Source organism: Schistocerca nitens, chromosome 3 (genome assembly GCF_023898315.1).
Source record: "Schistocerca nitens isolate TAMUIC-IGC-003100 chromosome 3, iqSchNite1.1, whole genome shotgun sequence".
NCBI lineage: Eukaryota > Metazoa > Arthropoda > Insecta > Orthoptera > Acrididae > Schistocerca > Schistocerca nitens.
In genome coordinates, this window is record NC_064616.1 from 321,304,449 (window position 1) to 321,327,259 (window position 22,811).

General features: G+C 38.5%; 1 protein-coding gene across 1 annotated transcript; it reads right to left on the reverse strand.

Annotated features, from left to right (window-relative positions):
- Positions 1-979: 979 nt before the first annotated feature.
- Positions 980-21,931, reverse strand: LOC126249588 (dynein light chain Tctex-type 5-B-like). The gene is made up of 3 exons (XM_049951252.1): positions 21,893-21,931; positions 10,554-10,736; positions 980-1,157 (listed from the first exon to the last, which is right to left on the reverse strand). Exons 2-3 carry the CDS (start codon positions 10,733-10,735, stop codon positions 992-994), a joined length of 348 nt encoding a protein of 115 aa, XP_049807209.1. The 5' UTR covers position 10,736; positions 21,893-21,931; the 3' UTR covers positions 980-991.
- Positions 21,932-22,811: the final 880 nt, after the last annotated feature.

The following is a 22,811-nucleotide window of genomic DNA, read 5'->3' on the forward strand; positions in this document are numbered from 1 at the left end:
AATGTGTAGCATTTCAGGGCTACAAAATTAGTAGCAATATTTTTTGTTTTGTTACAACAGATGTCTGGAAAAAGTGATGAAACATGCTACAAAAAAGCCTATGAGGACCAGTAACTAACACCTGCCCTGATGGACACTGTATCTGTAGATATTAGAATGTCGGATGGCAAACACACAAGTGAAGAATATTCATTATCATATGTGGTTAAATCAAGAAAATACATTTCCAGAGACCGAGCGAGGTGGTGCAGTGGTTAGCACACTGGACTCGCATTCCAGAGGACGACGGTTCAATCCCGCATGCGGCCATCCTGATTTAGGTTTTCCATGATTTCCCTAAATCACTCCAGGCAAATGCCGTGATGATTCCTTGAAAGGGCATGGCCGACTTCCTTCCCCATCCTTCCTTAATCCGATGAGACAGATGACCTCGCTGTCTGGTCTCCTCCAAAACAACCCAATCCAACAGTTCCAGACTCACAGCTCCATAGAACATAACTGCAAATATACTGTTGGCTGCATGTTATGAGCAGCATAGATAAATGGGAAGATCTCTTTGTATTCTTGAAGCAACTCAAGAGTTAGTTCAGTGAACATTTACTCATGTGGCCCATAAGTGTTCAACTTCTAACACCACCAGAATGTAAGTTGTCTATCCTCACCCCCTCTCTCTGGTGTAGAGATGGTGGTGCTGGGATGACAGTTAGCTTTGTCAGGAAGTAAACTGCAAGAAACAAGTTTCTTAAAAATTATTTTAATTCTGAAGGTTTAAAAAACCACATAACAGTCTTTTTGGCAGCCTTTTTATACAAGTCCCTTGCAAAATGTAATATCCTATCGATATATTAACATAACTGTTACAGCCTTTTATTCCCATTATGGAGAGAATTGAATATCACATCCAATAAACTTTTGCACATTCATTTGATGCTATAGTTTGCTTCCATTAATGGTATCTTACTGCTCATCATTTCCACAGCTATGGAAAGCATTAATCATGGTAGATGCCATACACACATGTCAAAGCAATGAACTGTGTTGTTTCATATGATTCAGAAACATAGTTGTCATGCTGTGGATCCCATAAGCATCGAAGTCCAACATGCAGGCCTTGATTTTCCTTTTGGAAGATGCTGCATGTTACAACTATTTTATACCTGTGAACAAATTACTTAAAAGTGAGTAGAATACAAATTCATTACCATATTTATAAGTAAGTGGACATGAAATATACATTATTCATTACCATATTTATAAGCAATTGGAAATGAAGCATACATTATCATTTGAAACATAAAATGGATTCCTTAGAACATATACTGACTAACAGGTCTGGTTCCAGAACATTTTTCCACATGAGTGACTTATCATTTAGTGCCCCCCCTCCCATTTTCCCCTCATACACTTTCACCCGTACCAGTTTTTGGTACTAATTGTGACACGTGCTACATACAAATTTTGCACTTTAATGCCTCTGGTGCCCCACTCATACTGGCACTCAAAAGATGGCTTGTGTCACTTTGGCCTTTAGCCAGCCCTGCTAATTAATGCATTTAAATGTTACCAACAAAAAGGTCATATTACAGCACACAAGCAACACATTATAAAAATATTGGCAAGTAGAAATTCTTTGTAATAAAACAGTATTTGAGTTTAAAGTAAAACAATGTGCTGCAGTATTTGTAATCGGACTGTTCGCTAAATGAACTCGTGTAAGTACAGTATTAAAATGTTATAAATACAACTGTAATGAGGCAAAAAGTTCAGATCTTTGTTATGGATGCATCTTAATGCACTTAAACATTTTTTCTAGACAGGTATTTTAATGTAGCTGCATAATTTGCAGTTAAACTCTCTTTTCATTTAGTAAAATTCTAGGAAATAGGGAAAATGCATGTTTTCCCACTTTCACTAATAGTGGGTGCTGGAAATAGTGTTTTAAGGAGTTTCTTGTGACCACAAGCATGTGATGATACATCAGGCTATAAAAAAGACAATGTTTAATACATTACCTTTTGCCTTAAGTTAAAATGATCCAAGATGGACTGGAGCATTGGGGAAGGTTGACACCAGGGGAAAAGAAATGGTTTTCCTTTGTAAAACTGGAGTATTTATTTTTAAAACAACACCTGGAGTTTTTATCTTCAAAAAACACAGTGAATGCATAAATGGATGTTTGTTAACATTGAACACGTATTGTTATTGTAAGTCTGCTTCTTTGACAACAAATATTTTATTGAGCACACCTGATTCACATTTAAGGCACAGAAAGTAATAGTTCCCTACTCTTCTGGGAATACACAAAACAAAAGACTTCTTGAGGTGGATACCACACAGTCAGTACAGTAATCTGAATGTTCGTTGAATAACTCAAATGTCAGTGGTGGAGAACATTGTTTGTAGGTTTGACTGGGAAACACTCGGATATAAGTCACACTCTTGGTGCTTCCATATACCATCAGTTTGTACACTGAAAGCACAACAGTCAGTTGGATAATGAGTGAAGACAGTCCTGCATTAGGCAGTCAAGCGAATCTGTGCATTTGCCAAATGCTATTGGTAAATAACAACAAAGTCCACATCACAGTGAAGGAGGAAACCATGTAGCACAGGGTTATCATCAATACATATGCTGGAAATTCTGTTGTAAATATCCACTGGTTGACAAAAGAGGCCATGGCTGTCTGCAGCAGTCCTTAAGTCATATGTGGGTATTTTGTCAGGTGACCTGGCACTGCCAGATGTAGAGTTCTACACTGCCTCACCAGACATACAGATAATTATATTGTATGATCCATTAACACATCTGGTGGGATTAAAAGAATTGTGTATAATATTTTGTCAGTTAGGCCAAGAAATTTAATACCATTTTGTATTTGTATATGGACAGTTTAAAATTTAACTAATCTCATAAAGCTTAAAAAAAAGTAATTTAAATGATGAGAAACTTAGCTGTTAATGGTTTCTACTCTGCAAATAATTATGTATCACAATTTTATTAGAAGTATTCTAAAATTATTAATGGTAAAAACATTTTAAACTGCTGAGAATAATGACAGATGAAAGGCTTTCATCAAAATTGTATACAGAAACTGAATGCTCTGGTCTTCACTTGAATAATAATCTCCATTATCACTGACACCGAAACATAAAAGCTTATTTGCTTTGTGTAATTTCATGGTATTGTCTTTATGACATCATATTTTGGAGGAATTCAGTGCAAGTATTAAAATTATCCTTCACCAATAAGTTATCTATACCATCAGTTCGAGATCTTTGTACAGTCTGTTGTTCATTTATCACAGAATTCTAGCTCTATCACCCAGTACGTCCTCAAGATATTTGTGTTTAACCCCATGGACAGATCCCTGCCCTGTAATAAAAGTTTAATATATGTTCTTATTCCATTTTAAAATTACAGCATTCACTTTATGTGTGGTGAACTCTTTTTTCTGAAATTACAAATATAACTCTGGAAATGTAAGATTTTTCCAAATGTGAAAACCTGTTTCAAGGCACAAAATAGTCATATACCTAGGGGCAAATATTCTATTCAAGTTGAAAAGTGTTGCAGTCGAGATATCTTGTCAGTATTATATTTATAAGTGTGTGAGTTTCATTATTAATTTACTACATACCAATAATCAGTAACTGAAATCAAATTAAGAAGAAGTATTATCAAAAACGAGTTACCAGTTAAAACATTTTGAAATGGAAGCTACTAACAGCTAACACAAAATTCCATTTTTGAGACAGAACTCAGCTAATTTGCAAATGTCTTTTGTGCTAAGGTAGAGAGATCTTCTGTTTCAAGGTACAAGATGGTACACGGATAATGAAGTATGGCTTAATTGTTCATACATTATTAACTAGTTTAAAAAACAGAGAATTTTACACACCATAAAACTCTAACTTAATAATTAGCAATATCCTCAAAATAGCTTTAATAAATTATGCAGCACTTAAATATGTAGAGCTCATAATATTTACAAATGCTTCACAAGGCACAACCTCATTTCTCACAGCAGCAAAAGCAGTAGAAAATGCTGGAAGCTGATTACGGCTCTCTCTTGTGTATGTTCCTTCATATGATTCTAAAATTGGTCACTAGATTGAAAGACCAACCAAGAAACATCATCTGTTTCTATGTACATCATCTGCCAGGTACTGAAATCTTCCCTAGATTCACTCAGAAAATGTTACAAGCCTTAAGTAATAAAATATCACCAGTTGGCATTTTTTGTGATATTTCCAAGATATTTGATTACGTACATCATATTACTCTCTTAGAAAAATTTAAGTTTTCTGGAACTGGTGGCTTTACACACAACTGGTTTGAGTCATACTTAAACAGAATGCAAAAAGCTGTGTTGAATAATTCAAAAAATGTAGAAAAGAGAGACAATTTTAGTGACTGGGGAGAAATCACAAAAGGAGTCCCACAAGATTCAATTTTGGGTCAAGTCCTATCACTTTCACAGGGTGTTTCAAAAGTCATGTGTAATAGCACAAGTTTGGTATTAATGGAGGAATGGCCCACCACCACTACATCGCTGAAATGATTAGTTGCATGCAATGTGCAGTATCAAATGGTCAGTTGTCTGTAGGGCCACTGATGAACATATTAAATAGACACCATTTACCATAGCTGCATCATGTGGTGCTGTTCTGCAGTGTAGTGAATCATACAACAAGGTATACACATCAGGAGAAGGCAGAAATGGTTCTCATCCACGCGGCAGGCATGAGACGAAGGGAGGCAGCAGCAGGATACCACAGGTGACATCAAAACTGACATAAGTCTAATCACACAATCACTGAACTTTTAATGGAATGGTTCAAGTCTATGGGCAATGTTCACAATGAAGGACCTCCTGGAGGACCACACACAGAAACAAGGGTACACAATTAGCAGTTGCACTAGTTAATTTAATAGCGAATCCAACTCAGTCATCAAAGAAAGTGGCACAGGAATGCAGGATCAGCCAAGCCTCCATGTCCAGGATATTGTCCTCTAATCATTTCCATCACTACTGAATCCACTTTGTCGAAGAACTCCATGATAAAGATACTGACAGGTAATTCTGTAAAAGGTTGAAGAAACATGCACACATTAATGGACCTCTTCACTGGCAATGCTAGTTTCCATTTGAATGAGAGGGTGAATAGATATAACATTATTTATTGGACAAACAACAATTCACATCTTGCTGTCACTCATAGGCTACCCCTTGGTTTGCTATGCTGGAGCCTGTGTTGAAACCTTGGTTACATGTGTGGTGTAACATACATGGGGATATTCTCATTTGTCCCATATTTTCTAATGGAACACTCAATGCTGCATGCTTTACATGCTACATCATCTTGAGCAAACATTACTACCCTATTTGGACAATCTGCCTCTCGAATCAAACAAATATGTGTGTTTTTCTCCCAGTAGGATGGCCATCTCCACATTTCAGGTTAAACATCTACTGATTCCTGGATGAGGTTTTTCCCAGACACTGGATTGGTACATGGTGTTTAGTGAAATGCCACCTAGGTCACCAGACTTGGTGTCAGTAGACTTTTTCCTTTGGGGGCACCTCAAGACGACAACATACACTAACATACCACAAACATTAATTGATCTGCAGGGGAATATCACCAGAGCCTGTACAGAAATACCAACAGCAACATTACGGTCACCGGCAGTGTCTGCCAGATGTGTCATTTGCAGAATGGCTGTTCAATTTTAACACCTTGTGCATTAGAGGTATGTGTGAGCAGCTGACCAGGGATGGAAGCTGCATTGTACTTTTAAGTTTCAGATCATCATGTGTAAATAAAGCATATCTGTAGCACACATTCTCTCTTTGCATTTTCACTACCTCCACTAATTATGACTTTGTCCTATGGGCCAAGACTCAAATCACCAATGTAGACTTTATCAGATGGGACATGACCTTTAAACCACCCTGTATATGTGAATGACTCTCCACTTAACATTTCTCAACCAGAATTGGTGCTTTTTCCAGACGATACTAGTGTTATAATAAATCTCATTAGAGAAAAAGCAACAGAAGAAATTGTTAATGATGCTTTCCAAATAATTATTAAGTTACATGATAATGGCATTTCTCTTCATTTTGACAAAAGACACTACATTCAGTTCTGTACAACAGATAGAATCATACCAACAAGTGGTGTAGCACACGAACAGAAGTCATTACACGGGGTAGAATGCTCCAAATTTTTTGTTGCCTCATACCCACCATCACGTGCACTTCACTCATTATACACTAGAACTCTACTGTTACCAATGTCTCTCTTCCTCTGTTCTATCACACCCTCCCAGTCCACTTATACATGTCACTGTGTGTGACACACAACTCCCCCTGCCTGCACAACAATGAGCTCTCTAGTGCCACATTCCTATCCTGCAGTGTTGCTGCATCTCACTCCCAGCTCTCTCTCAGAATTCTCTCCCCCGCCTAAATTTTCTTCTGGCCTTACCCAAGCCACCTGATCTAGCCCCTCAACCCAGTTGAGCTGCAGTGCCTGTACAAAGTAGCCAAGCCACACAGGTGTGTGTGTGTGTGTGTGTGTGTGTGTGTGTGTGTGTGTGTGTGTGTGTGTAACTACAAAGAAGAACACTATCCAAAAACTTAGCAATGTTCACGTCTTTATCCACCTACTGATGACTCAATAGCTCAACTACATGGTGAGTTGTTACCTCTGCTCCTTTCATTATTTAGATGCAGTCTTAAATAGAAAATTTTTCATGGGTTTCTCCTCAGCTTTACATTTTGACAGCATATGGTTGCTACAACTTTAAACTTAAATCAAACTCTCAACCAGCTTTAACTGTGTCATATGCTCAAAATCAAGATTATATGGAATGAAGGCTACACTGAGTTTTGTAACAATTTTAGCAGACCCTAAAACATGGGTCAAATGACAGAAAACTAATTTTCAATCTATATATTTACAACAGACTAGCTTCTCTGTCGATGTGGTAATCGAAAGTTATTGTATAATGTAAATAATTTAGGAGTATGGGAACAGTATTGGATGGAAAAAACAACTTCCTGTGCCATTTACATGGCACTTGAAGTAAAGACCAGCTGATGACATGTTGTGAAGTGATAACAATAAGCATAGAAACAAGCCAACCAGTCAAAATTCAGTTTTCAGAAGTAATGTAATTCCAGGGGGCAATGGAAACAAAATAAATAAATGCACATTTAATTGTGTTTGGGTCTAAAATAGAAAAACAAACATTTGATATTTTACAGTAATAAACTGACAGACACAGAAGGTATCTAAACATGTTTGGGTAAACAGAAAGAGAAGTACATTGCATTTTGCAGAGGTGGAGTTTAAAAATCCAAACCAGTTGAGAAATATGATACACAGTTTGAGAGTTAGTGAAAAAGGTCTACATCTACATCTACATTTATACTCCGCAAGCCACCCAACGGTGTGTGGCGGAGGGCACTTTGCTTGCCACTGTCATTACCTCCCTTTCCTGTTCCAGTCGCGTATGGTTCGCGGGAAGAACGACTGTCTGAAAGCCTCCGTGCGCGCTCTAATCTCTCTAATTTTACATTCGTGATCTCCTCAGGAGGTATAAGTAGGGGGAAGCAATATATTCGATACCTCATCCAGAAACGCACCCTCTCGAAACCTGGCGAGTAAGCTACACCGCGATGCAGAGCGCCTCTCTTGCAGAGTCTGCCACTTGAGTTTATTAAACATCTCCGTAACGCTATCACGGTTACCAAATAACCCTGTGACAAAACGCGCCGCTCTTCTTTGGATCTTCTCTATCTCCTCCGTCAAGCCGATCTGGTACGGATCCCACACTGATGAGCAATACTCAAGTATAGGTCGAACGAGTGTTTTGTAAGCCACCTCCTTTGTTGATGGACTACATTTTCTAAGCACTCTCCCAATGAATCTCAGCCTGGTACCCGCCTTACCAACAATTAATTTTATATGATCATTCCACTTCAAATCGTTCCGCACGCATACTCCCAGATATTTTACAGAAGTAACTGCTACCAGTGTTTGTTCCGCTATCATATAATCATACAATAAAGGATCCTTCTTTCTATGTATTCGCAATACATTACATTTGTCTATGTTAAGGGACAGTTGCCACTCCCTGCACCAAGTGCCTATCCGCTGCAGATCTTCCTGCATTTCGCTACAATTTTCTAATGCTGCAACTTCTCTGTATACTACAGCATCATCCGCAAAAAGCTGCATGGAACTTCCGACACTATCTACTAGGTCATTTATATATATTGTGAAAAGCAATGGTCCCATAACACTCCCCTGTGGCACGCCAGAGGTTACTTTAACGTCTGTAGACGTCTCTCCATTGATAACAACATGCTGTCTTCTGTTTGCTGAAAACTCTTCAATCCAGCCACACAGCTGGTCTGGTAGTCCGTAGGCTCTTACTTTGTTTATCAGGCGACAGTGCAGAACTGTATCGAACGCCTTCTGGAAGTCAAGAAAAATAGCATCTACCTGGGAGCCTGTATCTAATATTTTCTGGGTCTCATGAACAAATAAAGCGAGTTGGGTCTCACACGATCGCTGTTTCCGGAATCCATGTTGATTCCTACATAGTAGATTCTGGGTTTCCAAAAACGACATGATACTCGAGCAAAAAACATGTTCTAAAATTCTACAACAGATCGACGTCAGAGATATAGGTCTATAGTTTTGCGCATCTGCTCGACGACCCTTCTTGAAGACTGGGACTACCTGTGCTCTTTTCCAATCATTTGGAATCCTCCGTTCCTCTAGAGACTTGCGGTACACGGCTGTTAGAAGGGGGGCAAGTTCTTTCGCGTACTCTGTGTAGAATCGAATTGGTATGCCGTCAGGTCCAGTGGACTTTCCTCTGTTGACTGATTCCAGTTGCTTTTCTATTCCTTGGACACTTATTTCGATGTCAGCCATTTTTTCGTTTGTGCGAGGATTTAGAGAAGGAACTGCAGTGCGGTCTTCCTCTGTGAAACAGCTTTGGAAAAAGATGTTTAGTATTTCAGCTTTACGCGTGTCATCCTCTGTTTCAATGCCATCATCATCCCGGAGTGTCTGGATATGCTGTTTCGAGCCACTTACTGATTTAACGTAAGACCAGAACTTCCTAGGATTTTCTGTCAAGTCGGTACATAGAATTTTACTTTCGAATTCACTGAACGCTTCACGCATAGCCCTCCTTATGCTAACTTTGACATCGTTTAGCTTCTGTTTGTCTGAGAGGTTTTGGCTGCGTTTAAACTTGGAGTGAAGCTCTCTTTGCTTTCACAGTAGTTTCCTAACTTTGTTGTTGTACCACGGTGGGTTTTTCCCGTCCCTCACAGTTTTACTCGGCACGTACCTGTCTAAAACGCATTTTACGATTGCCTTAAACTTTTTCCATAAACACTCAACATTGTCAGTGTCGGAACAGAAATTTTCGTTTTGATCTGTTAGGTAGGTCCTTAATACTCTAGTGTTAACCTAATAAAATTTCTGTTGACATGTCTATTGGGCAGTACAAGTGTGCAGACCTTGTAGAAAATTCCCAGTGATTATTTAGTGTCACAAGAATTTTGCATTTTAGACGAGTATATAAAGAAGTTATATGTTCTATGATATGTATATACCAGTTGTAGGCATCATTGTCAAAGGATATCTGTAAATAACATTAAGACCTAGTGTAAAACTGCAGATAATTATAAAGCGAAGTATTGTACATGTGTCCTATATAAAGCAATGTATTGTACATATGTCCTATAGTCACCTATGGAGATAATGTCTAAGAAACTTTAAGACCTGAATGTGTAGCAATGAATAAAAGTACATAACTTTGCTAGTTATCATATTTTCCAATTTTTTGTTTTTAATTTGTAGGCTAAATATCAAGACACTGGAGTAAGCTGGCTTGTAGTATACAGTATTATAAGTACAAAAATTGTACATAATGTAATCAAACAGGACCAAATAAAATGAACCACATTAGTCAATCGAGGTGATAGGAGAAGAAACATCTCAGTACCATAGGAAAGTCTGCTCCTCTTACGCAGCCACAAAAGGACACTAGTTGAAAACTGGACCACCCGCAAGTGCCCTCTGCACACATTCCAAGAGCCTCTGCTGAGAGCTTAAAAAATTTATATGGTGGACTGCAGTACAATGCAGTGAACATGAACTATATGCCACCACCTCTTATTCTTTTGCCAATCAAAATCAGCTAACGAAAATTTCTTCACCCTCAGGATTTACCTCTCTGTTGAGCATGGTCATGCCACCTAACATTTGCAGATTTCAAATGTTACACAGTAAACAGTTTGTGAAATAATATGAAAAATTAAAATTATTGAATCTTTGCACTGGTGCAATACATATCCTTCTGAAGTGCTCTTTCTTTAAAGATTTGCCTGTTGTATTACTTATCATCCACCCACTCAATCAATGCATAGCTGTGATTTCTCTACTTGATCTGTGAACACCGAAGATGCTCAGTTAAGCTTACGATAAGATGTAATAGCTTTCAAGAATGTAATTACCTGTCAAAATTCATGGCCTTCACTTTCTCCCTGACATTCCTTGTGATGTGGGCACAGAGCTGTGGACAGGCAGCAGGCTCATACTTTACTGTGGATAGGTGGGTCTCCATGACCTCATGGAGAATTTTTATCACCAGTTCAATGTTGAAAGGGCGTCGTGGAGCCAACTGATATGTAGACATGCTGTAAAATTTTCAGTTAGTCGGCCCCTATCATCACGTTACAAATTACATATAGTACATTCAGCAGACATTAATAATGTAAAGTCTGCAGACTTCGAAGGAGTAACATTATGGAAAGGAGACAAATACATGGTGGTTACACACATGTTCAGCAACCTGTCAGAGAACATTAAATGTCATGCTGATAATGTGGTGGAGTTTAAGACTGAATTAAAGAACTTTCTGATGGGCAATTCTTTCTATGCTTTTGAAGAGCATCTTCACAGGAACTCTTGAAATTAATATTTTGGTTTAACACTGTAATATGGTAGTCCCGAGTAATGTTAAGTCAGTTCTTTGGATTAAACTTAAATTCAGTTAAATGTATGTCTTTGACCTCTACATCGCAGAGAACTACTAGTGTATTTGGCCCCCAATTACCAATGTAATGTTATGAGAGAAGCACATACCTGAAATCAGTGAACAAATTTTTGTCTATTTCTGACATTTGAGATGTAGTGGTTAAATTGTGTCTTACTCTTAAGTATTATTTACAGTTACTTCCATTTTAATATATCTTTCTTCATGCTCAAATATATTAGATTCTATGTATTCTATTAGAGGTCTCATAATTATATGCAGTCACCTAGATATGAAGGCTCAAAATTTATTAGAGTTTAAACACGAGGTGTAGTGAATGGTGTAGTTTAGTATGACTTTGATAATTGCAGGTATCTTATATGGGACTGAGAAGCAACTGATATCTGACTCTCAAAAAGATATATGGGTGAGTCACAGAAGAGTGATTTCACTGGAAATAAAATTGTAACACAGCAGAAGGAGAACAATAAATTTTGATCCTTACATAAAGAACATGGAAAATGGTACAACCAGATCAGAAATTATAGCCAGAATTATGTTTCAGTCTTCACCTTAATAAAAAGGATAAGACAGTGTTTCTTAGAATTAACATTTCATGTTATTCTGACCACATTTTCTTGTATTTTCTGAATGTAACTGAAGTAAAGAGAATATGTCTACAACATTATACCATTATAAATATGTGACTGGAAGATCAAAGTGCAGATACGTCATACTTAGGTAGTCACTAGTTGCTGCATTTACCAGTTTCTACATTTAACAGTACATCCATGCTATTCCCTTGCAGTACAATTGGCATGTTCATCTCAGTGTACTTTTGAATCTCTAAAAGATTTTCTGATTTGTTGCAATCCAGTTTGTTACTGAATCTAGTGTTTTCACGGGATGAATGGGGGGAGAGTGAAACGTAGGGTGAATAATATTGGCCACATGATCCCATGCATCCTGTGTACAAACCCATAACACAGTTCCAACCTCTAACAACTCTGTTAATCAAGAGCTATAGCAGCCCTGGGAGAAAGGAAATGATGGATCAAAGTTTAGGCACAGCCTATGGGCTGTTTTTGTGATGAATCTTACACTTGTGGAAGAATGTTGTGAAACATTCTGAAAATTTAAAAATGTGTGATGGAGCAGGATTTGAACCTGGACCCTAGCTTTCAGTGGGCAATGCTCTTACCAACTGAGATATCCAGTCAAAACTCACAGTATACATTCATCCTCTTAAATCTCTCAGGCTGTGGGTGTGACTCCTGATGAGGTACACAGTTTTAATCAGTCAGGAAATTTCAAAAACTGCATAAGCACTCCAGAGTGAAAGGTTCATTCTGTAAGTGACACTGAGTCATGACTAAACTTTTTCTCTGCCTTATTCTTCTCAGTCTTACCAGTCCAGCGAGTAAGGGAAGAGAGAGGTAATGGCAGATTTGTAGCTGCGATGTGGATATGATAGACGTCTGTAGGTCACTGCTCATAAGAAGCTATGGTGTGGGTTTGAGTCCTTGTTTGGCACACAGCTATAATAGCAAGGAAGTTTTAAAAATTATTCCTATTTTTCCAGGGAGTGAAAAATCCATTCTGTTAACTACACTATGTTTGAGTATGTATTAAGCAGTATTGCGCCATGTGCATAACAGATACCACACTGATTCATACAGTCAGGTAAATCATCATGGTAATTACAAATATGAAAAAGGAAAGGTCCAGAGACAGTCTGCATACCAGCACTACTACCTTTGAAGAAGAAATCTATTTTTAACTCAGATGAACTGCATCCTTAAGATTTGATTACAGCTCAAGACCTTTTGAATAGACAAATGTAATTCATGGTTTGTAGGAAGAATATGATAAACATATGCCTACTTACTAAGAGACCAGAGTACAAAAGACAACTGTATCATTATTCTGGACTGTGACAATGCAAAAGACAGCAGCAGTAGTAGTATTTTTACAGCCATATAGGAAACTAAATTGACTGCTGAAGGATATATTACACTCATTAAAATAGCTATTATCTGAGCTAACATAAGTGACTCAGTTACTTTAGCAAGGTAGTTTTGGGTATATGTTCACATACTCTTTAAAAATTGGTTCTAGTTGAGAAGTTACGATGAGTTGATTTTGTTCTCAGCTATTTAGTAAGGGATAAAGTTCCATGTCATTTATAAAGGAATAAATTTATGATTTGTATCAGTGTTCAAATTTTTGTTGGAGAATTTCAGTCAACTTTGTCCACAAAAGAGGCCATTAACTAGTCTCACTTTTTTTTACTAATGAGTTATTTTGCCAATCTCATTCTACTCACTTCATGAATATTACTATCATCTTAATCTTCTGGCACTTGACTTATTGTCATTTGGCTGCTTGCTTCCTAATACAATGTTGTTTTAAGTCTGTATTAATTGTACACTCTTTTACATGCTTTTTGTTCATGATGGAACCAATCTTGTGACACAGAACACATTCTGGAGACCTTATTTAGATTGGTGGCCAAATATTCACCAGTGCTAGTGAAGCAGAATATGGTTACTGCTTCTCTTCTTAGTCCATGAGGCATTACCAAATCATCTATGAGTTTTTCCAGATCTTTTCTTCACATTACTGCACATATATTTCCCTCACATTACTGCGCATATATGAAAATGCAGAACAATTAATGAAACCCATTGTGAACAATGGCATTTGTAGCAAATATAAAACTCAAAACAAGGTTAATAAAAATGGTAATTAGTTACATTTTCTCTTAGAATAGACAATCTCCTGTGTCATTCAAGTTTCCAGGCACAGAAAATGTTACTTTCTTCTGTTTTATTAAGCATGTTCAGAATGTGTTGCTTGGAGCACACATCACAATTGCAATGAATTCACATGTCTTGAAAGTTGCTTTTGAACAGAGAAGGAAATACTGAATCAATTTCCACTTGGGGAATAGATAGTATGTAATATGGTATGTATTCATGGGAAATTTTGAAGTTACATGTCTTGTAGCACCAATATGCGTTAGCGGTAGCTGTATTATCTGCCCTCTTGTCCTTGAGCTCTTGACTTCCAGTTTGTCAGTGAAGGTATAGGTCAAAACACTTACTGTTGATAACATTTAGTGTGTAACATGCTTTCACAAATGATTATTTTGGAAATTGAGCGCAGCAACCTTTAGCTTTCCTCAAACTGTACAGTCCACTGGAGTAACTTTGTACCATTTTCTGAAAATACTGGACAAAAATAAGTTAAACATCAGACATTATAACATTTTACATCTACAGTTACTGAGTGCTTAGGAAAGTGAAAATGTTCACTGACTATGCCCTATCAGGGTTTTTTTTAGTGCTATTACAAAGTTACACTGTCATGTAGGGTAACTTTAGACCAGTCTTAAAAAACATAGTATTTTTATATCTAATTCCCTGGGTAAATTTCGATCATGCCAGAAGGAAATCAGGTGTTAATAAGAAGTAATACTGTTAATAAGTAATAACAGTGTTGATTCAGTACTGCAGGTTTACTTTGTAATATCAAGATATTTGTATAATCTGACATTGTTCAGCTTAAATCACCAGAGACTCTCTTCACAGGCAGTGTAATTAAAGCATAATCACAAGCCTGAGAACTTGTGAAAAGGTGGAGGAACAATTGAAACACGACCTAGAAAGCACAGAGGTATAAAACTGTAAATTTTTTGTAAATAGTAATGCAAGTAGGTGGAACAGCAACCATTGTAAACAAAAGTGATAAGTGGTACTAAGATACCGTGATTCGTAAAAGTAAAAAGTCACCCTGATTGACAATAGCAGTTTTATTACAAGTGCTCTAATATCGCCTATTTAAAAACCACAAGTTTCACATGGCTAAACAATGAACCAAAGTTGAAAGCAGTCCTTACGACACACTTGTTTTACTATGTAGGCCCTACAGTTACTCCTCTAAGTAGTTGAGAGAATTTCACACTATTGTGTCATTTATATGTAAATACTACTGCAAATTACTGGTTTCCAGACTTATCTACTTAATTCTGTTAGCAGCTCACATGTTTTATACACATAAATTTTCAGTTTCCATGGAACTATGAGTCAATGTTACTTGCACATGGAATATTGAATGCTGATTTATGCCAGTAATGTTTTGCAATAATAAGATTTCACTGCTGTGTGATTTATCATGGCATTCTTCCCCTATTAATGTGGCTCGAAGAAGTGTGAACTGCTGTTTGTGTTACACATGAACAAGTTAGAGCATAACAGCATTTTCAATTTTAGGCTGTTATCATATGGCATGGATATCAATGATAAAGGGAGATATAAATAATTTTCTGCGAGCATGGTGGCACCGTGGCTAAGTATTCAGAAGACTGAGGTTCAAAACTCCATTAAGACATTGTAGGTTTTCTGTGGATCTAATTGTACAGAAATATAAATTTGTGAACTTCATGAAAAGTAAAAATGCAGTGATATCTGACTATATGATAAATTAATAGTATGGGGAGTAGCGTTGCCTCAATATCGAGGAGTAACAAAATGCAAGCATATTTAACTCAGCAACCACAACATCCAGTTGTAGCAACAGAAAGCAACCTTTGAATCATTTGCAGGATAATGGGAAAGCAACCTTTGAATCATTTGCAGGATAATGGGAAAAACTAGTTCATTCACACAGGAATTGGCATATACTTATACAGTAATAATGCTTGAGGGCATGGCAACCATAGTAGGTCAGACCAACTGCACTCACTGTAAGCCGACACTTGAGTTTGGCTTGGCTCTGACCACTATGGGACTTAACATCTGAGGTCATCAGTCACCTAGAACTTAGAACTACTTAAAGCTAACTAACCTAACATCCATGCCTGAGGCAGGATTCAAACCTGCGACCGTAGCGGTCGCGCATTTCCAGACTGAAGTGCCTAGAACCGCTCGGCCACTCCGGCTGGCTACACTTGAGTTTCACTTGGCCAGTTATTTCTGGCAAAAAATTGAGAACTCTGGTAGTATCATAGTTAACTGGAGGTGCTGTCCGTGCAGCAGTGTGTACACTTATTTGAAACTTACTGGCAGATGAAAACTGTGTGTGCTGGACTGGGAATGGAACTTGGGCCCTGTCCTTGTGCAAGCAAGTGCTTTACTGACTTGGCTGTCCAAGCACAACTCACTAACCCCCTCACAGCTTCATTTCCTTCAACATGCCTCACCTATCTTCCAAGCTGCACAGAAGTTACACATACTGTGCACGACATGCACTCTTTGAAGAAATCTGCATGCATTTTAGTCCAGCTGTATCAAATTTTGCTACCTTTCTGAATACAAGAGACGTATGTAGAGATAATATTTTGTATAAAATTACAATGAAATGAATACCCTTAGCTGCATACAGGCATTGATATAAGTCAACAGGGACAGTTGAAAATGTGTGCCCTGACCGGGACTTGAGCCCTGGATCTCCTGCTTACATGGCAGACACTATCCATCTGAGCCACTAAGGACTGCAGGGACTCATTTCTGGCATGCCTCCCGTGAGACCCACACTCACAACTTGTTGTCCCGCACTATATTCATAGTGGAAAATTGTACTGAAATGCAGGAGGATCTGCAGCGAATTGACACATGGTGCAGGGAATGGCAATTCAATCTCAATGTAGACAAGTGTAATGTGCTGCAAATACATAGAAAGATAGATCCCTTATCATTTAGCTACAAAATAGCAGGTCAGCAACTGGAAGTAGTTAATTCCATAAATTATCTGGGAGTAGGCATTAGGAGTGATTTAAAATGGAATGATCATATAAAGTTGATCGCCGGCAAAGCAGATGCCAGACAGATTCATTGGAAGAATCCTAAGGAAATGCAATCTGAAAACAAAGGAAGTAGGTTACAGTACGCTTGTTCACCCACTGCTTGAATACTGCTAAGCAGTGTGGGATCCGTACCAGATAGGGTTGATAGAAGAGATAGAGAAGATCCAACAGAGAGCAGCGCGCTTCGTTACAGAATAATTTAGTAATCGCGAAAGCGTTATGGAGATGATAGATAAACTCTGCAGGAGAGACGCTCAGTAGCTCGGTATGGGCTTTTGTTGAAGTTTCAAGAACATACCTTCACCGAGGAGTCAAGAAGTATATTGCTCCCTCCTAAGTATATCTCGCGAAGAGACCATGAGGATAAAATCAGAGAGATTAGAGCCCACACAGAAGCATACCGACAATCTTCCTTTCCACGAATAATACGATACTGGAATAGAAGGGAGAACCGATAGAGGTACTCAGGGTACCCTCCGCCACACACCGTCAGGTGGCTTGCGGAGTATGGATGTGGATGTAGATGTAGACCCTGCCCATCATACTCATTAGTCGTGGCTTTACTGCCGATTCACGTAAGAGTTTGGGCACTGTTTGTGCATCTGCACAGAAGAAGATGGTCAAATGGCTGGTGAGCCTTAACTATGTATACACATCCAAAAGAACAGATACCATCTTCATATATATAATATTTTGTGACTTATCTTGGAAAGTTTGCTCTCTGAATGCTGTGAATAAGCTTTTCACGATGAAACACCACACCATTCTTGTAGTATCTCACACTGAAGGCTGTTGAGTATTTGTTACATTCTGGTTTAAAAAAAAATCACTTGGAATAACGTTTTGGGGAGACATACTCTGTAGATGCATTATGCCTCAGTTGGGTTTTCTAACAAATCTATGGGACATTACTCTGTACTAGATTTATGTATTCATTGCAATCTGATTGAATGTCAATATATTTTTGACAGTTGTAGTTGATTCAAAAGATTCATTGTCAATTACATGGTCAATCAATGTTACGACTTGCTGCTGATTTCCATGCATTACACACATTAGCACGTGTTGTCAGCTGCCAGGTTTCTCACTGAGTGATAATCATTGGTATTTGACTGTTTTGTCTGTTGGATAACATGTGCCATCAACATTAGTCAGGCATTGTCCATCAGCTCATAATTATATATTGTAAGCAGTTATGAATTGTACCTGGATCAATAATCTGCAGATGCGTGCTGATCACGAGGTGTACGGGAAAGTATTGTTGTTGAGTGACTGTAATAGGATACAAGATGATTTAGACAAAATTTTTAGTTGGTGTGATGAGTGGGAGATTGCTCTAAATGCAAAAAAATGTAAGTTAATGCAGGTGAGTAAGAAAAACAATCCCGTAAAGTTCAAATTCAGCATTAGAAGTGTGCCGCTTGATAGTCGCATCGATTAAATGTCTAGGCATAATGGTGCAAAGTGATATGAAAAGGGACAAGCACGTAATGATTGTAGTAGGGAATGCAAATGGTCGACTTTGTTTTATTGCTCAGAGAATCTAGGGAATGTGTGGTTCATCTGTAAATGAGACTATGTATACAACAGTAGTTATGAACCATGCTTGAGTATTACTTGAGTGTTTGCGATACCCACCAGGTCGGATTAAAGGAAGACACTGAAGTAATTCATGGGCGGGTTGCTAGCTTTGTAATTACAAAGACCCTTCATAAACTTAAGACGTTGTTTCGTGGAACAGTATCGAGAAAATTTAGAGAACCGGCATTTGAAGCTGGCTGCAGACGATTAAACTGCCGCCAACGTACATTTCGTGTGAGGACCATGTAGATAAGATAAGGCAAATTAGGGCTCGTACATAGGCATGTAGATAGTTGTTTTTCCCTCGCTCTGTTTGCAACTGGAACATGAAAGAAAATGATTAGTAGCAGTCGAAGGTGCAAGTCTTCTACGCGAGAAATGTATTTAATGGAACTCTAATACCACGGAATACAGTTATACTGCTTTATTAATATCACGAGTACAATAGAAACACATTTGGCAGGCATTTGGATGGGTAACCATCCTGTCTCACGTGGGCGATTTCTTTAAGAACTTTCTCTAGCAGTGAATCGTGACAGCACTTACCAACACGGTTAAGACCAGCTCTTATTGTAATTATGGCGTTCACCATAATATTAGTTAGTCTGTTTTTTATTAAATTTAGTTAGCTAAAGGCCCTTTCCACCTTTGCATTGGACCATGGTAAAACCGAAGGCATAATAGCCAGATCTGAGAGTTCTTGGAAACGATTTAAGCCGCTGGTATCTCACTATAACCTAATTTCATTCCAGAACGCTGCAATGTTGTTGATTTGTTTCCATTGGACAGTGGTGAGCTTGGACCACTGAAAATCAATTTTTGTTACTGTGCTGTCTGACAAGTCCTTAGCCAGCGATACTATTGGTTCTTTTATCACTCTCGAGCATTCTCTTGCAGTAATTAAGGATACTTTTCGCAACACTATTACGTTTTGGGGCAAGTGGCGTTGGAGCTCAGAAACAAGGGAAACAAGAAAATGTTCACATATTTTCCTTATGGCAGTCTCTTTCTCAGATGACATTTTGTTGGAAGTATTCGTATCCTGCAATAAGACTTCGACTTCATGACCTAAGTATATTCTTGGCGACTTATATTTGCGAACATATGCACTTAAAAGATCGCCTCTACACCCTGGTACAATTCTCCTTACGAGCCCACTGTTTAGAAACACAACATTGTTTAGGAGCTGTGATCGGTCTGCAGAATTTGACTGAAATTCCCTATTTACAAGCTGACATTCTTCCAAATAAGGTTTCAGAAAAGTAAGATAAAGTTTGTTTACGTCATCACTGTACATATTATGGAGGACTCAGGCAGTATAACACTTCTCGTGAAGCGCTGTTATCTCAAAGTGGGTTTCTAGTTCAAATCATTGAGACAAAGCACGAGAAACAGCCTCTAAAATAGACATCCAAGGTGTATTGCACTTCTGAACTGTTTTCAATGGATTAGCTCCGTCATTTATTGCACTGAATAACTTTCTATAAGCAATTTGACGAGATGAAGACTTTGAGAACCAAGAATACGTTTCTGACAACAAAAATTCCAAATTCCGGGGCAAAGTTTCTGCTGCGGCCTGCCGCACGGAATGGCAGACATGAGGAATTAAGACAAGATGAGGAACTTCTCTTTTCAAATCCTGACACACACCATTATTGACGGCCACCATAACTGCTCCATTGACCGTACCCACACTGTGCATTAAATGAATGTTCAAGCAGTACTCGTTGAGCAAAGATTTCAAACCATTTGCTGCTGCCACTGCATTGCCTTCCTCTAACTCAACCATTCCCAAGAATGTGGAAACAGTGCGACCTTGGGCATCAGAAAAGTATATCACACATACAGCTAAAAATTTACTGACACTAATGCCTGTATTTCATCCAAAAGTACACTGAAATATCCGTCTCCTATGTCCTTTTTCAGACTGGTCTTGAAATGTGGGTAAAGAATGTTTTTAATCACACCACTACACTTGCTTCTATGCAAACGCTTCAGAAAGACATGGTCAGCGCCTATAAAACACCTTTTTGAAAGGCTGCAAAGGTGATCCACAGGTCTTATTGCGCAATGTTTAGCCACAAATAAACATAATGAGCTTCTGCAGCAGAAACTTCATTGGACCGCCTAACTACATGTGCATCTAGTTTCAACTGCCCCGAAAAGTGTGCCGCAGCTTTTACATGTTTTTTGAAAGATTCAATAAATCCGACAGACGCGAATTTAAACTGCAGTTGCAAAATCGACATCGGACACTCGAAGGCTCGGCGGGGATCTCAAGAAGGCAGTCTTTCAACTGTCTGTTGCTAAGCCACTCTTTTCTAAACTTTTGTGTGTGTTTTTTGTCCTTTTGCTTCGACATTTTGATGAGACAAATAACAAAAAAGGAAATAAAATCACTGATTACAACGCGATTAACTGCACCATAAAGATTAACAATTCAACTCAATGCACTGTGCCGACTTCGATCCACGGTAACTTGTAATTGCAATGCTAAAAGCAAAGAACTAAGAGTGGAAAGGCAGGGGAAACACTACATCGAATTTGATTAAGAGTTAGCTGGAGCCATATTGTTGCCAGTTTAGGATTTTTCACGCTAAATATAATTTCAAATTGTGTAATGGAAAGACTGAATTAAACGTAAAAATATTGTTGCAGAAATCAATCCACAAATCCGTTTAAATATCCGTTGACCGTTAAATGCAAAATTTCACCTGCTGGCAGTGTGTAAAATCCGTCAAATTTAGCGGAAATTCCGCTAGCTTGGCAACCCTGAAAGTAACTCCAGGGGGGGTACACATGCTCTCGCACCTTGAGGAAGAACAAAAATGTTACTGGTGTCAAAGACTGTAGTTTATGACACATCCACATTTCACTGGTTGACATCCCCACAAAGCTACCCTCCGCCATGCGACAAATGGTAGATATGATAAGCAGATGTAGATCATCGATCACATCAAAGTTGACCACCCCTGCGCACCGCAAATGGGTCACATGAAATTTTGAATCGGAGATTGTTTCACAAAAATCCTAAAATGGTAGATCCTATGAGAAATCACCTACCATCTTTGGGAAAACTAGTATGAAAATTCCATGGATCAGTTTTCTAATAGTAGTGTTAACTTGTCATTGTAACACAGTTATCGGTATGTGTGCTGGTGACGATAATACGTAAAAACCCTATTCATGAAAGGAAACCAAAATAATGCACTTCGTACTACAATTGTTTTGCAGCAGTTAACGTGGCTGCCACATATGGTAACGCTTCGCGTAGCCTATGTTTAAAAAAATCGAGTTTAACAAGCGTTGTTGCCTTCTACCCAATCTGTGTGTTTATGTCTGTTTCATAACAATATAACCTGATGTTTACTACTGAAGTTGACACGAAAAAAAATATTTACCCACGAACGACACAACACTATTTGCCTTACCTTTATTTAAATGACTGTTACCACTAGCAAAACTGAAATTACGTTACGCGAATGCACCGCGCAAATGCGGTGTTTCGCCAGCGACAGCTCGCACCGACTGTGCCGTGTATAGTCCAATCGACTGGATCGTACCTTGCAGCGCAAGGCACGGTTCGGTTCGATATCGATTCGGACGCACTTCCTGTAGCTCGTGCCGGTTTCGCCAGAAGCAGCAACCGCAGGTAGCAGAGGTACAGTAACAACGACCTATAGATTCAATATTATATTATGTAACTCTTTCGAGAATAGCGAAAAAGTGAGATCGCAGTGGCATGAAGTGGCTCTTACGCAGCTGGCAATGCTCTCTTTCTGAGATTTGTTAATGAATTAGCCACAAAGTTGAAATTGCTTTCAGTCTGAGTTTCGCGGTAGTTCTTAGAACAAACGTCTGAGCTGCTTTTTCGCCAAACGTAGATCAGAAATTTCTCTGGAGTAAGCATTCAGATGCTTTCCAAACAAACAGTGCCAAAGTGTTTGAAGCGCAGATTATGACTCTCGGGACTAGTCTTTTACCAAAATGTCGCTTCCATCCCTACTTTCTGCAGATTAGCATTTTATTACTTCTAGAGAAATTCTCCTCTGGCCATGACCGCGGTAGCGTCGGAATTCTGTCAAACTGCAGGTGTTTCTGCTGAGACTTGTAGTAATATACTTGGACAGAAGTGACGGCCACGGACAAAAAAACCGGAGAATTTTAATGTAGTAGTTGTTACACTCGGAAAAATATTTGAAACGGAAAAGCATTAAAGAGATGGACTAGTTCGCTTGGTATGTTAAAGCAGAACGGTAAGATGGGAGCAAGCGAAGTACCATGCTTGCATAGGAAACAAAGACAGTAATTCGAATTTCAAATGCACTTGGGGTAAACTACACAGAGAGA